Genomic DNA, 19,208 nt, shown 5'->3' with positions numbered 1-19,208 from the left:
CTGCTTGTTTAAAAATCAAAAACTACCGGTTCTGTTCATTGTTATTATGATTAAACTTAATTTTAAACAATGGAAAAAAATTAAAGCAATTTCTAACATAAAATTATTTTTTAGGAAAAGATGAGTTTCGGTATCGAATACATATGAGCATTCTAGCAAAACCGCCAAATACAAAAAGACTTTTAAGAAGATTTTTTTGTTATTTTAATAAAATATTTAGAAAGAAAGAAAATACATTTATTTTAATGTCTTGCCACACAGGAAAAAAATTGAGAATAGTAACTAGTAAGATACAATAAAGTTTGGATGCGAAGAAAACAGAAAATTATATTAAATACTAATTAAACCTAAACACATAGGGTCTGTGCAGCAACAAACATTAAAAAAAATAATAATAAATATTTAGGTATTTTTTTATTTTTTTGACTGGTTAATAAATGGGTTAAGTACAAGCGAAGTCGGGCTTTATTCTAGTCTATTTTACTACAATAAAATACAATCGATAACAATATTATCCGATAACAAATGTATTTAATTATCATTCAAAATGGCTGACGTGCGGAAGGTCTATTTACTTTATATTATGTGAGTATTTTTTTAATCGACTTCAAGGAAAAATATGTTTACAATACGATTTTTACAAGACCTTTTGAAGCTAGTGTTTTCTGGTGTTTATTTATTTATGCTATACTAGCTTACCGCACGCGGCTTCGCCCGCTTTGACTTAAACCTAATAAATTATATACTAAAACCTTCCTCTTGAATCACTCTATCTATTAAAAAAAAACCGCATCCAAATCCGTTGCGTAGTTTGAAAGAAGGGAGTAGGGACATAGGGAAAGAGAAAGTGACTTTGTTTTATACTATGTAGTGTAAGATGTAGTGATATTGCTCTAGGACTACATACTTAGCTAAATAATTACAAATTAAGACAAATGTTTGTCATATAGACACATGTTGGACACATTGTAACAAATGTTTGTCATATAGAACATCATTTGTAATTAAACCGATTTCAAAGAGAAAAATTTTAATACGAAATCAAAGAAACTCTTATAAATGAAATTATTTAGCACGTATTTTTACTATTCTATGTTACAAGTTACAACTAAAGAACCGTTAACTTAAGAATACTTTAAGTATACAGACTGCATTTTACTTTTTAATAGTTATGCTCTATTTCGATTCCAAAGCAAGCTCGAAAATCTTCGGAATTTTACTCTAAAATACACTACACGACAATAATCGCTTCTTAGAGAATTCTAATTGAATATAGGTAAATGTTTTATTACCTAAATGTAGTGTATTACCTGTATTTCTAGACTTCTAGCACACTCTGCCGTCAGTTATGTGCCGAGGTCAGACTACGTATGGGCAGAACCAGATTCGCCTGTTCCTTGTAAGTATACTTATATTTGTATACTAGTGTACTTATATTTGTATACTAGCTGTTCCCCGCGGTTTCATTGTCATTGCTCCGCTCATGTTGGTCTTAACGTGATGATATATAGCCTATAGCCTTCCTCGATAAATGGGCTATCTAACACCGAAAGAATTTTTCAAATCGGACCTGTATATGTACTGTATATGTATAGTTCCTGAGATTAGGGCGTTCAAACAAACAAACAAACAAACTCTTCAGCTTTATAATATTAGTATAGATTAGTGTACTTATATTTGTATACTAGTATACATATATTTACTAGCTAGTGCTATAGTATAGCTAGTATTATAGTGAGAGTACAGCTTCATAACTGTCGCGTAATTGTCATGATACTTTTTGTATAGGAAAATTAATTTGGTTCCATTTTTATCCCCCAACACAAAAAGAAATGGTTGTATAAGTTTGACGTGTCTTTATTTTTTGGCATCATTGCTCCCGAACGAATGAAGCTTTTTTAATTTAGTTTGTTAACTTGTGTTGTAGAAGTATGTGCAAATGTTTTTAGACATGTTTGATGTAAAACAGTTGAGCCATTTGAAGATCATCAGCTATTTTCTAATTGATGAGAGGATTTGCCCAACCGCTTTATTTCACCACTCTCTCAATATACCAAATTAAAGATCTTACCTATCTTATAAAATGTACTATGTCGAATTTAAACTTCAAGATGGCCTATCACACAAAAAGAGGTCGAGTGCTTTTCAATTAGTAAACGTTTTGTGATGTAGAGTTGATTACCTTTTTTATGGGAAAGAAATATTTCTTATAATAATATTAGTAAAACTTCTCTCTATAATGATTTCAGCGAACCCATCCAGCAAGTTGGGCAAACAGCTCAGTCTACAACGCGTGCAGGCGCTGCGTAGCGTCATGCAGGAATATGGAGTTGATGCCTTCATAGTACCTACAGCTGATGCTCACAATGTATGATAGTATTATATTTTATTTCTAAACAAGCTATTTTATTTGTATATACTTACCTATATAACTTAGATCTATATCATGAAATCGACTCAAACGATTTTCATAAAACTTAGTTTCCGAGGAGATAAATCGATCTACTTTGATAAAAATAACAAAACCGTGCAAAACTCCAGTTACCTGTAACAATAATTGATATAATGAACTCTGTTTCTCTCCGGAACTGCGCGTGAACTACTTACATACACACAATGTATGCGGTTTCAATCCTGAAATAGGTATTAATTTTATCAATCATTTTGTTGAATTTATCACGTAGCTTCAAAACAACGCGTTCAGAGAAACAAACAGCTTCTTCACATTTTTAATTTTGTAGTAATGAAAAGCGTGTAAATTTTTAGAAATTAAAGACTTTTTTAGGGATTCAAAACATGATTTAACATTGAACATTATTTAACAAAATGTTTTGCATATCTTTACAGCGAGCATGGTTACTTGTAGGTACTCCCACAAGAAGAAGAACTTAGGAAGGTTCTTCTTCTCTAAAATACTCGCATAAAATCCTATAAAATATGTTTATTTTTTTATTAATCATCATTTTCAGTCCCAATACATAGCGCCAACAGACGCTCGTCGGGAATGGATATCCGGTCTCCTCGGGTCCTCTGGTACCGCTCTAGTCACAAGTACCACGGCACTAGTGTGGACAGACGGGAGGTACTTCACTCAGTTCTACATACAAGTGGATACGACTGTGTGGGGATTGGTGCGGCAAGGTTTGTAGCTAAATAAATAAATAAAATAAAGCCTTTATTTGCATATAAACATGTTATTTTAAGGTGTTACTTTCAATATAATATTACAGCATGTTTAGCTGTTATTAAACAGCGTGCAAATCATTTTATTACATACATAAAATCAGTGTCAAATTCTAGATTCTTCTAACGTAAGCCATATACGCTCATACAGAATAATGACTGCGCTAAACACGATACGGTATATTTGAAAGGTCCACTTTCACACTTGTTGTCTGGCTCCAGTCACCTGTAGGCAGTACATGTTTAAAAATCTGCACAGGCCTCTCCTATTCCAACACATGTTACGGTTTCTGTACAGGTGGAACTTCCAGGTGTAACATAGCGTTTAAAACTTTTCTAATGAATGTATGTTATGCTCATTGAGCAAAAAAAAAAAAATCTCACAACGCTTCGAAGTTTTAGTGACAGAACCACAGCGCGAAAATTGTGTAATATGATACTAATGAAAACGCTCGCAACGCGCTGTGGCAAAAAAGAAAAGACATGACGCGTTCTGGATTAATAGGTTGTTGTAACCACTTGGGTTGTAACTTGTAACATTAATTTATTGCTTGAACCTTTTTTTTCAATTCATATAAAAAGTTAATTTTAGCGTTGGTTCCGAGTCAACCTATTAACACGTTCATCGGTTCGATCTTCGATCTACTTCTATTATTTTTTCCCAAATAATACATATCTAATATAATTTTTAAGTTGCAAATAAAATAAATTATTAAAATAATAATTAATAAATAATTATTATTTTAGGCATAGACTTATCGATCAATGCATGGTTGGAACAAAATATGCCTAGTGGTTCAGTGGTGGGAGTTGATCCCACTACCTACACGAGGACAGCCTGGACTCCTTTATATGTGAGTCATCGAGATATATGTACTACGTACTAGAGAGGTTATTCCAAACAAAAACATTGCGCGCGGCCGATGTGGTGGGGTACGTGTGGAACGAGCGAGGCGTGGCTTCAAGTTCAAAGATTAAGCAATGCGTGCAGATGCGACACATTGTGCAATCTGTTTACTTGGTACTATCTGGTGGTACTGATACTAGGGAATTAATAAAAAGAGGATTTTATATTAAACTATGTATTTTAATTTCCTTTAAATAATATCAATTTAGTAAGCTTTTGTCGTTTTGTGTAGTAATCAATAGTTTTATCAGTTTTTGCTTCATGATGTAATCGAATTTTGGAGTATTGGTTTATAATAGCCCTAATTAAATGGATACGATGATTCAATGTTGATGACGTTTACGTATAAGAAACTCACATTTTGAAAAAGCTCACGTGAGATTCGAGGATGGGGGAGGGCATAATAATTTATAAATCCTATTGGAACAACTGTTGATTAACCTTTTTTTAATAAATAAAAATAGGTAAATAAATAAATATTACTTAATATAACCTACCGTTTTACTTTGCGTAGTCGGGTAAAAGTATAAATATCTAGGTACTACACCACGGTATTCTTTCATATTGTATATTCATAGTTAAAAAATCCAGTTACATTTTTTTAACACTCATCGATAGTGTCACGTCTGTGCTGTTAGTCTATGAAAAATGGCGCGAAACGCAGAACGCGTAGTGATTTTTCGCAAAATGATAACAATATTAGTAAAATGCATGACTTACTCATAATAAGGAAACTTACTGGTGAAAAGTCACTCCTCGGGATTTGTTTGTATTATGGGAACTGTTAAAACAATATCTTAGCACACACGAAGGCATTTTGAACAGAGCAATAACACGTGTTGACGCGGCAAGCGTCCGGCACAGACTAAAGAGACTTGTGATTCTTGCCTCTAGCTCGTGTTAAAGAGAGTGTAGTAGCGATCGCCTCTCTAGTACGTAGTACATATATCTCGATGTATGTGAGTAAATATTTTTATTTATAAAAAAACTAAATCTTCGTCTTAAATTATTTTATCACATAGAAATAAAACAAATTCAAACTAGCTGTTCCGCACGATTTTGTTTATTATTCAGAGGAATCCTTCAATAGCTGATGTGTTTTTCTGGTACACAAGCTACATCACCACTAATATTATCATCAAAATCCGTTCAGTGGCTTTCCGGTAAGAAAGTAAACAGACATACATCCATACATGCTAATAAATTTGCGCGTTTATAATACCTATTGGTTGGAAGTAAGTATATTTAGGGCCGATTTTTCAATGCTTGGATTAAACTTATTCGTCGAATAATGTATAAAACTACCATTTTAAAAACGTATTCTAATTGCCCGTATTTGACAGATTACGTGACATTTTAATATTATCGTGTAATACTTTATTGAACGGATAAGTTTTATCCGAGCATTGAAAAATCGGCCCTTATAAAACTGTGTGACCTATCGAATTTAATGGTTCAATTTTCGTAAGGCAAAAAACGTTCATCCATATCTTCTTATCCATATACTTACTTAATATTATAAATGCGAAAGTCTGTCTGTCTGTTACTCAATCACGCCTTAACTACTGAACCAATTTGCATGAAATTTGGTATAGAGATATTTTGATACTCGAGAAAGGACATAGGCTACTTTTTACCCCGGGACATAGGATAGGTTTTATCCCGGAAATCCCACGGGAACGGGAACTATGCGGGTTTTTCTTTGACTGCGCGGGCGAAGCCGCGGGCGGAAAGCTAGTTGATAATAAATTATGTTTCTTTCAGAACACATTACGAGCTGCAAACGTGACATTAATGTCCATTTCGGAGAACCTGGTAGACCTGGCTAGGACCAGAATAAACGATCCCCCACCACCTCGCCCTAACGAACCGCTGCTGGCTCTTGGAGTTAATTATACTGGTAAGTGTAGTGACGTCATTCGACAATAGTGTACAATGGCGTCATTAGACACTATTGTGTGACGTCACACCAAGCTAGTGTGGAATGATGTATTTCGACACTAGCGTGGAATGACTTCACTCACTACTCTTAGGCCATTCTCCTATTACGATACGCACAGCGATTCAAGTATCCTGCAAGTCTCGGAGACTAGTCACCGCGGAGTATCTCACATACATTTGTATTTAAGCTCGCATACTACGCTACCCGTACCTACATACAAATGTATGTGAGATATTCCGCGGCGACTAGTCTCCGAGACTTGCAGGATACTTGAATCGCCTGTGCGTATCGTAATGGGAGAATGGCCTTATGGTTGAGAATTTATATAAATTGAAACCCCAACTCAATTCCTGAGGGAGGTAACTTTCTTCTTCCTAAGGAGTAAAAAAAACAAAGAAGAGCGTGGCAAACACACGTGTCAGAAGTAAAACTTCTTTGGCAAGATTCAAAGATAACAAAATCGTCGCCCTACTCCATGACGTGGCGGTATTGCCATGATGCGATCTTAAATTTTTTGAGAATTTCGCTTCAAAACATAAATAAATAAATAAGTAACTTTATTGACATTAAAAAATAGGTAGGTACAGCTTATATATGAATCCATAGGTTTCTGAATTAGTTAAATACTGTGTCTCAGGAGCCAGTGGCTTCTCCCATTAATTTCGAAACAGTATACCTACGTTATACAAAAGAAACTAACACAAGAAACATAAACTTAAACAAACAAGAAAATTTTCTCCATATTTTTTCCTGGCTTGAGCAAAGCTAATAAACTAATAACTTATTGTTTCTTCCAGGTAGAATTTCCAGCAGTAAGATAACAGAGTTGGTAGATCAAATACGAACGAGGGGAGCATCTGCACTCATTCTAACAGCACTAGATGATGTTGCTTGTGAGTTTTTATATGTTACTAGCTGCTCCGCGTGGTTTCACCCCCGTGACTCCTCTCCCGTTGGTCGCATCGTGATGATATATACTATATATTATATAGCCTAGCCTTCCTCGATAAATGAGCTATCTAACACAGAAAGAATTTTTCAAATCGGACCAGTAGTTCCTGAGATTAGCGCGTTCAAACAAACAAACAAACTCTTCAGATCTATACATATAATAAATCTGTAGAAGGGTCAATTCTGTACATTGAAAATATTGAAAAAATAAATACCAGGGGGTGTTACTGGATCAATACCAAACCCAAATATGTGTTTAAAAATTTTTTTGTCTGTCTGTCTGTCTGTCTGTATGTTCAGGCATCACGTGAAAACTAACGGTTCGATTTCGATGAAACTTGGTATAATTATACCTTACTAGCGGTCCGCCCCGGCTTCGCCCGTGGTACATGTTTACGTTTTCTTTCCATAAGAACCATCCTCGTACTTCAAGGAATATAATAAAAAAAGAATTATCGAAATCGGTTCAGCCGTTCTCGAGTTATGCGCTTACCAACACATTTTGCGATTCATTTTTATATATATAAGATTATCCTGGGCGTAAAATAGGATACTTTTTATCCTGAAAAAATACGTAGAAAAAAATTAATCTTAATTTTTCAGTTTTATCCATAGACGTTGTTCTGTAGAACCGCGAACACACGTTGCGTATTAATATAGGCCTAGCCGTATTTGGGTCCAATAGATATTTATAAGATGTCATTGTCCGAGTTACTCAAAATGGAAAAATTAACCATCCACGCGAAGACCGACATCCGCGCGGACGGAGTCGCGGGCGGAAGCTAGTTTATAATATTAGTATAGATTAAATAGTAATAATAGAAAAACTGAAGAGTTTGTATGTTTGAATGCACTTATCTCAGGAAATTTGAACCCATTTCAATTTTTTTTTCTTGGTTGTATATGTACGTTATCCCAGTGTTCTATTATATTATTTTTTTCTTTTATGGACTTTCTTGGAATTCTTTCCTAAATTCTATCACTATTAATAATAGATGCGTGTATGTTTGTATATTCATTATTCGCGGCTGAATAGTTAAACCGATTTCGATGCAATAACTGTGATGATTTTTTCAGACACATTGAATCTCCGCGGCTCTGACATACCTTACAACCCGGTTTTCTTCGCCTATCTCATCATACGAGCAGATATAGTAAGTCCACGAATCTTTAAATTACCGATAATACCGACACGTCATAAAATAAGGCGACGGTTTTAGTATCATTGAAACTTGCCAAAGATGTTTCACTTCTGACACGTGTGCTCGGCACACACGCTCATTTTAATGGAAATAATTAGTAATTTATATTTTCTGGTATTATATTTCAGAATGAAAACAACGTTGTACTATTTTGGGGAAATGGGACGCTTTCGGCAGATGTGCGTGCGCATTTATCGTCAGAAAATACACAAATTGTTGCAAAACCTTATGGCGAAGTATTTGATTATATCAGGAGTATGGTGGTGAGTACACAATACAATTAAATCGCAGTTTAAAATCTGCAGTTTTTGAAGAAAAAAATTGATTCTCCGTGCGCTCAAAACGCCTGTTTTGGATATCATTTCACCTTAACATTTAAATAATGTAAATAAGGTAAAATTCCAGTTAGGGTAAACGCAGCTATCAACGACCCATCGAAAATCTGAAGGTATTACCGACCTATAAAAGTAATTCGAAATTTAAACGTTTCCAGAACTATTCTAGCTATAGGTAGGCAAAGTTATACACGAATGTATTACTTGAGCATCGTATACTTTAACGTTAGAGTGAGTAACTGAGCAAAAAAGAATTAAAATGCGTAAGTTGCTGTGGGGTAGCGTGGAAGCAGGACGTGTCGTACTGTTCCGTTGTTCCTTCGGGTAAGTACTGTGAGTATCTTTTTAAGACATTTACAAACAAATGACATCTATACTTTAATTTATATTACTAAATGTCAATGCATTTAAGTGTCAACTTTTCATTTCTTACAACATTTTATTAATAAAAAGTAATTTGAAACGATAAAACTTAAAATTAAAATGGGACGGTGTTAGCTTCACCAGTTTAAGCCGCGGCAGGTATCAACGACCCGTAAGTCGGCAATGGCAGCAACGTAACTTTTTGTTTTATTTTCTTTTATGTTATTATATCACACTAACACAAGTGGTTTTATGGACCAGTTTAAATCTAAGCTATGAGTCTTCATAAAAATCTATTAGCGACTAAACTTTTTTGTCTAGTGTTGTGTCTTTTAGCGTTGTCAATTTATACAAAGTTATGATATTTTCGAGGATCCCTATCGAATAGTTACAGAAGTAAATCATTGTTTTTTTTTTTTGTTTAAACAATATGCATTTGTTCATATTTTGTATGACATTAATCAATTATAATCTATTTTATAGTCCGATGATCAAATGAATTAAAATAACCATTTTTTTATGGGTCGGTAATACAATTTAGGTTTATACTTACATACTTTAATACCGACCCATGTGGGTCGGCAATAGCAACTATAGGAAGCTATTACCGATCGAATATAGATTGTTTAGTTTCTCATCTACAAATTCAAATTCAAATTGCTTTATTTGCAGAATGTAGAATAAAGATGTTTGTATATACAGATAATATTGATCCTTAAACATTCTGCTCGTAATTGAACGTGCAAATATATTTTTATTACTTTTATGACATAATAGGTGCCTATTAAAAATTATATTTTTATTTTTTAGGTTAAATTTAAAAAATTTAAAAAAATTATATTTTTAGGTTTTTAGGTTAAATTAATATAAAACATATAATTAGGTATATTTTTTCCAGAAATATGGAGCCACGAAAGCGGCGAAAAGTATTCAGTAAAACACAACTCGCCGAAGCAATCAATCAAATAGCATAACGAAATATCCTAGAGTTTGAAATCCTTAATTTAATATATGTACATATATTAATAGTATTATGTTGATTAATTTAAAAGTTTATAATTATTTAGTTCATTACTAAAAAGTACTCATTTGTTTTATTAAAAATAACTACAATTAAAAAATACGAATATATTTGCATTTTTATTTCATTTTATTAAGATCGGTAATCATCATCATCACTAGCTTCTATACATTCCATTGCTGGAAAAAGGCTTCCTCTCACATACGATCGGGAATAGCTGCATAAAAATCGTTAATAGCTTCACAGCCGTTTTTATGGGTCGGTAATAGCAACAATCGACTAAGTCACATTGTAAATTATTTTTTACAAGATAATCCTTTATTAGAATGTATTTGCTTCAATAAATACATTTTTTATACATAACACTAGCATATAAAATGAAATTATAAATCTTTAGAAGAACCAGTATACTTAAAAAATATGGTTGATTTTGAAATTGCCTTAGAGGGGTCGTTAATACCTGCGTTTACCTTAGTTTTTTTGTTCTGAACCTACCTATAGATAATAATTTATAAATAGACTAGTGGTCCGCCCCGGCTTCGCCCGTGGTACCTACATGTTTAAACTATCCTATCTCTCAAGTTGGATCGAACTGCACATGGTGTGCGAATTTTATTATAATCTGTTTAGTGGTTTAGGAGTCCACTGAGGACAAACATTGTGACACGAGATTTATATATATTAAGATTAAGATAATAATTCAACGTTTCTCGTTTGACTCTTTTGAAATCGTACTTTCTATTTTTGAAAAGAAATTTTCTACATAAAAGCACATGACTAAATAAATAGAATCATTTATTACTGTGTGTGTAAAGCTAATCTATTAAAGTACAATTTAGCACAAGTTTTATAATAAAAAATTATGATGTTATTTTATAAATTTTATAATAATTTTTGAAACAATTTTCAGATCACTCTACCACAAGGCAGGTCGATTTGGTTGTCTAGAGACGCCAGTCATGCTGTGTATTCTACAGTTGAAAACGTAAGGATTAACATATTTTAAGTTTTAACATATTGAAGTCATTTTATGTAATTTTTGAAATGAAACTTGTTAGTGAGTTGTTAAAATTTCAAAGTCGCGTCGCATGTCACGTCATGGAGTAAGGCGACGATTTTGGTATTGCCAAAGAAGTTTCGCTTCTGACGCGGTTGCTTAGCACAGACGCTCTTTTGTATTAATTTATCTTTAAATTTGATATTTTTGGTTTTATGGCATTGAAATGCTATATAATTTTTTTTTCTGTCCATGTTAATATTATAAATGCGAAAGTAACTCTGTCTGTCTGTCTGTCTGTTACTCAATCACGCCTTAACTCCTGAATCAATTTACATGAAATTTGGTATGGAGATATTTTGATAACCGAGAAAGGACATAGGCTACTTTTTACCCCGGAAGATAGGATAGGTTTTATCCCGGAATACACACGGGAACGTGAACTATACGGGTTTTTCTTTGTCTACGCGGGCGAAGCTGCGGGTGGAAAGCTAGTTCTTTATAAATTTATAATTTATCTGTTTCAAATACGTAACTACAATATTTTTTTGTTATTGTTTAATTGCAGAATGGTTTAGTTAATATTATATCTTCGGTATCGCCTGTAGCTTTGATGAAATGCGTCAAAAATGAAGTAGAACTTGCGGTAAGTATTTTTCGATACATACCTACGTATAGGAAAATAAATTAGTGTCTGTTTTTCTGGCACTCTGTCTGATTTTTTTTTTCGTATTTTCAAAGTGGAAATTGAATTATGAAATCACTGTTACCTATATATTTTATGGTGTAGTAGGTGTGTCTGGTTATTTCGATATACAATAAATATATTTTTCACAACTTTTCAATAGTATACTTAAATAATTTTGTTAGTTTTAAGTAATAATAAAGTTCCTAGTCCTTGCATTAATACCTAGTCTCTTGTTTTGAAAGAAATAAGTAGGCTCTATGTATGTTTCCAATAAATTTTTATTTACCTAATTCAGTATTAAAATGTGGTCATCTTTTAATGGTCTTGTTGTTTTAGTTGTCTTTCGAGAATTAAAACCTAAGTATATTTCCTATAGGGTTTCAGATCAGCCCACATAAAGGACGGTATAGCGGTTGTAAGATTTCTCCGTTGGGTCCACGAAATGGTGGACGCTGGACAAACTGTTACTGAAAACAATGTTGTGGACAAACTGGATGAATTGAGAGGGTATTTATTATGTTATAGAGCGATGTATTTAATTAAATATTGTGTTTTAAATGTCTGTTTATTTGTTTGTCTTTCTATCACGTCGCTTTTGCGATTTTACGATGTTAATAAATGAGACATATATGAACTGTTAATTTTCTAACCACGCGAGTGAAGCCTCGGGCAAAAGTAAGTTATAAAATATCTATTATTATATTTTGTATTTACTGGAAAAGATTACCGTGACCGATTTTGATGATTCTATATTTTTTATTTACTTGAAAGCCACAAAATAATTTGACGGTTTAGTTTAGTATTAAAAAGTATTATATTACATTCTAGTTCGAAATTATATTAGAATAATATTTGTTAAAAATTGAAAAAATATAACCTGTTTTAGTTACAAAATAATGTACTATCAGGGACTATACACTTACTATACATATATTTTGTATTTAAAATCTATAATAACGTACTTTCAGCGAAGAATTCGGATACATAGGGCCGTCTTTCGCCACAATAGCGGGGGCGGGGGAGAACGGGGCTATTATACACTACAAGCCGTCCCGGGAGGGGACACAGAGGATTATTAGGAAGGAGGACATGTTGCTGGTTGACTCTGGGGGACAGTATTTGTGAGTATTTTTGGGGAAATTTATAATAAAGTTTTTGGAAACTACGAATTCTTGGTAGCTCTACCTTTGTGGACAATTAAAGCTCTTAAATGGTTTTAAAAAATGATGAATCGTTTATTAAAAAAAATCGTTGTTTAAATAAAAGCTCTTAAATGGTTTTAATAAATGATGAATCGTTTATTAAAAATAATACGATACTACAAAGAATATAATTATAACCTGCCAAGTCTTCTAAACAAATTAGGCAGATATATAATTTTATAAATGAATGTACCTACGTATGTTTGGATTTTTAACATCTGATCATATAATTATGATTTTCTCATAGCCTAGGTTTTTCGGCACGCTGCAAATTGCGAGTTGGTAGATGTTACATATATTTTTTTGATTCATGCAATTACCTTGATTTCTTTTCGTCATTCCTTCACCGATTTCAACACCTCTGATATTGCTGATGATATAGTTTTTATACAACACTAGCTGTGCACCGCGGTTTTACCCGCAGTGCTCAGCTTCTGTTGGTCTTAGCATGATATATACCTAGCCTTTAGCCTTCCTCGATAAATAGGCTATTAAAACGAACGAATTTTTCAAATCAGACTAGTAGTTCGTGAGATTAGCGCGTTCAAATAAACAAACTCATCAGCGTTATAATATTATTAAATAAAGATTCTACAGATGAATTTTTATTTAAATTCTTTTTATGAACCAACTAGCTTACTGCGGCTTCACCCACTTCGTCTAAAACCTAATAAATTATATATATACTAAAACCTTCCTCTTGAATCACTCTATCTATTAAAAAAACCGCATCAAAATCCGTTGCGTTATTTTAAAGATTTAAGCATACAAAGGGACATAGGGACAGAGAAAGCGACTTTGTTTTATACTATGTAGTGATGATCTTCCAGAGACGGAACCACAGATATAACAAGAACCCGGCACATGTCAACACCGAGTGAGATGCAAAAATTGACATTCACGAGGGTCTTGAAGGGACAGATTCTGCTGGGCACTGCTGTCTTTCCGAAGGGCTCTACGGTATTGTAACATCATCTAAAAAAAAAGCTACTAAATATATATAAAACAAAGTATAGCACAAAAATAGTACCTATGTTTTTATTTTAAGCAAAATTTATCGGCCACATTCATATTTATCAAATTTATTACCCTTGGCGATTGTATTAATTTATTTTTTAAATTCTGCGAAGTGCGAAATCGAATTTATTTGCTTAATTATTATTTCTATAGGGATGGCCGGGAATCCCACAAATAGATTTACATCTGTAAATTTCTATATTGGCTTGTTATTAAATTTATTAAATACACACATCTACATTTTCACCAATTCTTTGGAAAAGAAGTTCACAGCATCAAGAAACATTGAATAAAAATTAAATCTAACGTAACAAAATAATCATAATTTTCTGGTAAATGTACCGCGGGCAAAGCTACACCGCCAGTTTCCATAAATTTAACGTAAATAAAATAAAAACGACGTGTGTCACTCGGGGACTGCCGCGGTAAAGGTATTGCATGCTATGCCTTCAAGCCACACCTCCGCCCGTCGGAGTGGGGAGCGTGAGGTTTTTTTCGTTACGGAATTTCTCGGTCCCCGCACTCAAGGCCCGCGATAAGCTATGCAATAGCTTAAAAATACTTGCAATTTAAAAAAATTACAGGGTAATCTCCTAGAAACACTAGCGCGCAAAGCTCTCTGGGACGTCGGACTCAACTATGCGCATGGCACGGGCCATGGGGTTGGACACTTCTTGAATGTACATGAAGGACCGTCCGGGATACTTAGTGCTTTGATAGCTACTGACCCGGGAATCGTGCCGGGAATGATTTTTAGTAACGGTGAGTTAGATAAAGATCAAGTAACCAACTAAAAAAATATTAAAAAAATAAACTGAAAAAAAAATACAGTTTAATTAAGAATTGCTGTCTTTTTTTTAATATAAGCTTAGCGCTAGTCACTGAAATTCGCAAGAATACGCGTAAACAAGTGTATGAGGATTGCAAATGTTTATTGCATAGGTTCCTTTGCATGTACGCAAACTTTCCTACATCATACGAATATTTGCGATCACTCACTTTGCGATCATGTATGGAAAATAACTTTTCAACTGTCCTAAACTCCTACATATTCAAAGAATCATGTGATCGGGCGTTTTAAACACATTGCATTGCAAACACTAAAGAATTGCGATTGATTAAAATAATTACAAAAAGTTAAAAAACAAAAATTCACAAGGAAAATTTAATTAGGTACAATATTTTTATCTACTTTTGTAAAATTTTAAACTTTATTTCATTTAAATTCAAGTTCCTCTTCGTCTTACAGAGCCTGGTTATTACGAGGTGGGTGAATACGGCATCCGCCATGAAGATATAGTTGAAGTCATCGAAATGAATCATGAAGCTGATCATATATTTGTAAGTGCATTTTTTTCGCGCATTTTTTATCCCATTAGTGTTTTTTTTTATTATTTTCTACATGACTGTCTACTAGGTACTATATCTACAAACAGAAGTATACCAGAAATTAAAAAAAATTGGTCACGAGGCGGGATTCGAACCCGCGTCTTTTGCAATTCCCGGGCGACTCCTGACCAGTGACCACTCAGCCGCCAGAGCAATCGAATTTATTCTACTCTTTCGGTTTTATGGGACTAAGGGAAACCGATTGTTCATGCGGGATGACGTAATTTTGTTATACTTTAAATTACGTCATCCCGCCTGAACAATCTTTACCTATGTAATATTTACAAAAAACTTAATATTTTAGGCGAAGGGCTTAGTCGGTAACTTCACTGGGCAAGGCGCAGTTGGATTCTACACGATCTCACTCGCGCCGCATCAAGCAAAATGCATCGATGTTGAACTTTTGAGCGATGATGAGGTATTGTGTTATTTATACTTAAGTGAATAAGGTTTATTTTAGCTTACCTGGAAGTTACTGCTTTTTAGCATTATGTCTGCATTTTGTGCACTTGTCATACTTGGCTCTGTTGTTGTTTATTTTGTCGTTATTTTTTCAAATGGATTGTGAAATGAAGTGTTTTTTCTAAATAAAGAGAACAGAAAGAGAAAAAAGAGAGTTAAAGATTGACCGATTTTTCCTCCTAAATAGCTATTTACTGTAGTATAAGGAGAAAGTCGCTATTTCTTATAAAATATAGCCTAAATCCTTAAGAATATGGTTCCGGGTTATAAATGTATGTCTTTTTGTAAATGCGAAATTCTGTTGAATATTTGTTGGTCCCACAGAGTACATTAATAGAACTGTTGGTCCTATGCATGTCCTATGATTTGTACACAAAAGGAACTACACTATTTTAAATAATTTGGCATTGCAAACATTACAAACTTTTTATCTATATTTACAAACTAGCTGTGCCCCGCGGTTTTACCCGCGTGGCTCCGCTCTTGTTGGTTTTAGCGTGATGATATATTATAGCCTTCCTCGATAAATGAGCTAAAGATTTATCGAAGAAGGTGTTAGAACCGTTATAATTTTTCAAATCGGACCAGTAGTTCCTGAGATTAGCGCGTTCAAACAAACAAACTCTTCAGCTTTATAATATTAGTATAGATAAAAAGCCATAACCTTTTTTTTTTTGTTACAGCTAAGATACCTCAACTCTTACCACGAAAGAGTACTATCAACTTTAGGTCCTATTTTATTAAATCGTAACCTAACTGACGACTACGCTTGGCTGGAAAAGGAATGCGCGCCACTTTACAAAAGTTCCGCCATCTTTGTTAAATCCGCGCCATTTTTAATAATCGCGTTCAGTTTAATAACTAGATTGTAAATAAAATATTATTTTTGTATGCAGTTTGTTTTATTTTAGATATATGTCTGAAATAATCACTTCAAAACACAATTTACCTGTACCTATGTTTGTATGTAACCAACTCCTTTCGACTCGATTTTGACCCTCTTTTAAACGGACAGTTTTAATTCAAACTTTGTAGGAAGGATAACTATCAAGGATCGGTGTCAATAATAGTTTCATGAGTTTATTACAATTTACAATTCCCTGTACAATTTAGCTTGATCTTATTGACAGTCGGGCTAGTGATGAGAAACAGAATTTATCTAGTAGTCCAAAAATGATGTTTGATACATACTATTAAATACCTGTGCCGAGATGGTGTGGGTGGGTGTATTATGTGTGGAATTCTTTACTGCACTATAGAAATACATTGGTCAATATTCAGAATAAGTACCTATTTAATAGCACTTATTATAAATTATTATATGTAACTCTGAAATAGGGTTTATAAAAAGGTAATAATAAAAAACAATTCAATAGACACATATATATTTATTTAAAAAGAAATTCCATATTTACAATTATAAACATCAGATTTCACTTTAAAAAAATTATTAAAAAATTAAGCAGTCTATATTGTAACTATACATTATTGGGGATTGTGAAAAATGAACTTAAATAAGATGTGTTGCCATTTTAAAATTAAATGCCAAAATTGACATTTCAATAAAAAAGTGAACTGTCAAAATTGGCGCGCTTTTGCTGCAAAGATGACTAACAAAATTTTTTTTATAAATAAGTGACAATGATTTTGTGTCCAATTGTTTTTATTGATGCAATTATGAAATTATAAAACAAAAGGAACATTTTGCTTGCTTCTGGCTGTTACTAAGTAAAAGATAAAGAGCATAGCATTTTTCCATATTTTTAATACGTCATTTTATACAGGTGAAATCAAAATATGTTATAGTTATTTCAATTTTACGAATTTCAATAAAATAATAATTAATTTGTGACAGTTTTTTATTAAATATAGAGAAACTGTTATTTAGGCCGATATTAAACAGATTTAGAAAAAATGAAGATAATTAATGACATATTAATTTAAAGTTTTAGAAACTTTCTACATTAATTTGTCGTAATATATAACATTTCGCGTATAGATAGTCAACTTATATTTTTGATTTTTCCATAATTTTCGAGAACTCGTGAACGATATTTTAAGTTTTCTTCATCACATTTTAGGAATAATGGGATTTAAATCGCGTTTTATTTATGGCTTTATATAACTTTTGAAAACGAGCACTTTAGAACAAGCGCGGTTACAGGCGGGCTTTAAACTGATAAAACCTTAATACTATAAATCTTAATACTCGCGTAGAACAAATTATACACAAGAAAAACCCTTTTTCAAATGTAGTTTTATATATTATGTATCTGAAACCAACCTACCCACACATTTTGATTTCACCCTGTATAACTAAAGCTTTCAAGTCACTAAAACTCAGTCGCCTCTCAGACTCCATACAGAACAGACGTGCTTCACGTCTATTAAAATACGTCAATGAGGCAACCACCCTCATTTCAAGGTTAAAACACGGTTCATTATAAAAAAACCGGCTTTATTAAAACACTTGGCGGTACATAACATTGTTGAAACGCGCAACGGTCGAACATAAAAAAGAAAACATTTATAAACAACCCTTAAAATCTATAAGGCTTAAATACCACTTAGTCTGAGTGCGGCATAGTGAACTATACTTTATTTTTATACAAAAACACTAAAACTAACATTATATTACAGCCCTAATTTAAATCTATAGGAGAAACACGCCTTAAAATTATATTTATTAACAATTAAGAAGCAATATATACAAACGCGTCTGCTTATTTTACAAAAAAAAACTATGACCACGATAACGATTTGAGATTGTCATGTAGCGTACAACGCTTTAAACGGTTTTAAAACGCTATTTTATTGACGAATAAAACACACTTTAAAACCGTCTAATTACACCGATTGTATAATACTCTTGTAAATATAAATAGAGGAAAATGGCGAATACTGTGAAGGATTTGCTTAAAATTCTCATTCAAAATTAAAATTTCACAGGAAAATATGTCACAGATAGAAGAAAAATCATTATTGGCGGCAAATATTTTGTTAGCTATTAAAATTTAAGACACTTGGAACCAGCAAGTATGTATTAAAAAAACCTATAAAACTTGAAATGCTGATCAGTGAACATAATTTTAGAATATTGATTCGATTGCCATGGCGATCATCACCAATAATAATAATTATGGGTTAAATCTTTTGACAAGATGGTCAAATACCAAAATTCATGCTCACACGATATCTTTCAAGTCACCAAACGTTCACATACAAACAAAAACAACACCCTGTATATAAAACTGATTTATCGTGGTCATTTCCGAGTTCCGATTACATATATTTAAGCTAGCGACCTCTATAGTACAAACTATGTAAGAACAGTGCGAGCCATATAATCGCGTCAAAAATGAGGGTACTTTGCAAAACGTTTTCGACAACTACCCTCGAAATTCACTAGCTATTTCCTATCTACGCATACGATTTTGAAGCGAAACTTCTGTAGGCGCGTTGAGAGTAAAATTTAAAGGTCGCGTCATGACAATACCGTCACGTCATGGAGCAAGGCGACGATTTTGGTATCTTTGAATCTTGCCAAAG

At 33.1% G+C, this 19,208-nt stretch overlaps 1 protein-coding gene across 1 annotated transcript; it reads left to right on the top strand.

Annotated features, from left to right (window-relative positions):
• The first annotated feature begins 536 nt into the window (after positions 1-536).
• Positions 537-16,550, top strand: LOC123702468 (xaa-Pro aminopeptidase ApepP-like). Its single transcript, XM_045650228.1, has 18 exons — positions 537-585; positions 1,323-1,399; positions 2,250-2,368; positions 2,970-3,141; positions 3,931-4,037; positions 5,855-5,990; positions 6,830-6,925; positions 8,061-8,137; positions 8,314-8,448; positions 10,815-10,889; positions 11,470-11,547; positions 11,966-12,096; positions 12,558-12,710; positions 13,622-13,751; positions 14,393-14,570; positions 15,058-15,149; positions 15,502-15,615; positions 16,343-16,550. Exons 1-18 carry the CDS (start codon positions 548-550, stop codon positions 16,529-16,531), a joined length of 2,097 nt encoding a protein of 698 aa, XP_045506184.1. The 5' UTR covers positions 537-547; the 3' UTR covers positions 16,532-16,550.
• The last annotated feature ends 2,658 nt before the right edge of the window (positions 16,551-19,208 follow it).

This window comes from Colias croceus, chromosome 23 (assembly GCF_905220415.1).
Source record: "Colias croceus chromosome 23, ilColCroc2.1".
Classification (NCBI taxonomy): domain Eukaryota; kingdom Metazoa; phylum Arthropoda; class Insecta; order Lepidoptera; family Pieridae; genus Colias; species Colias croceus.
This window is presented reverse-complemented; position numbering and strand designations above follow the sequence as displayed.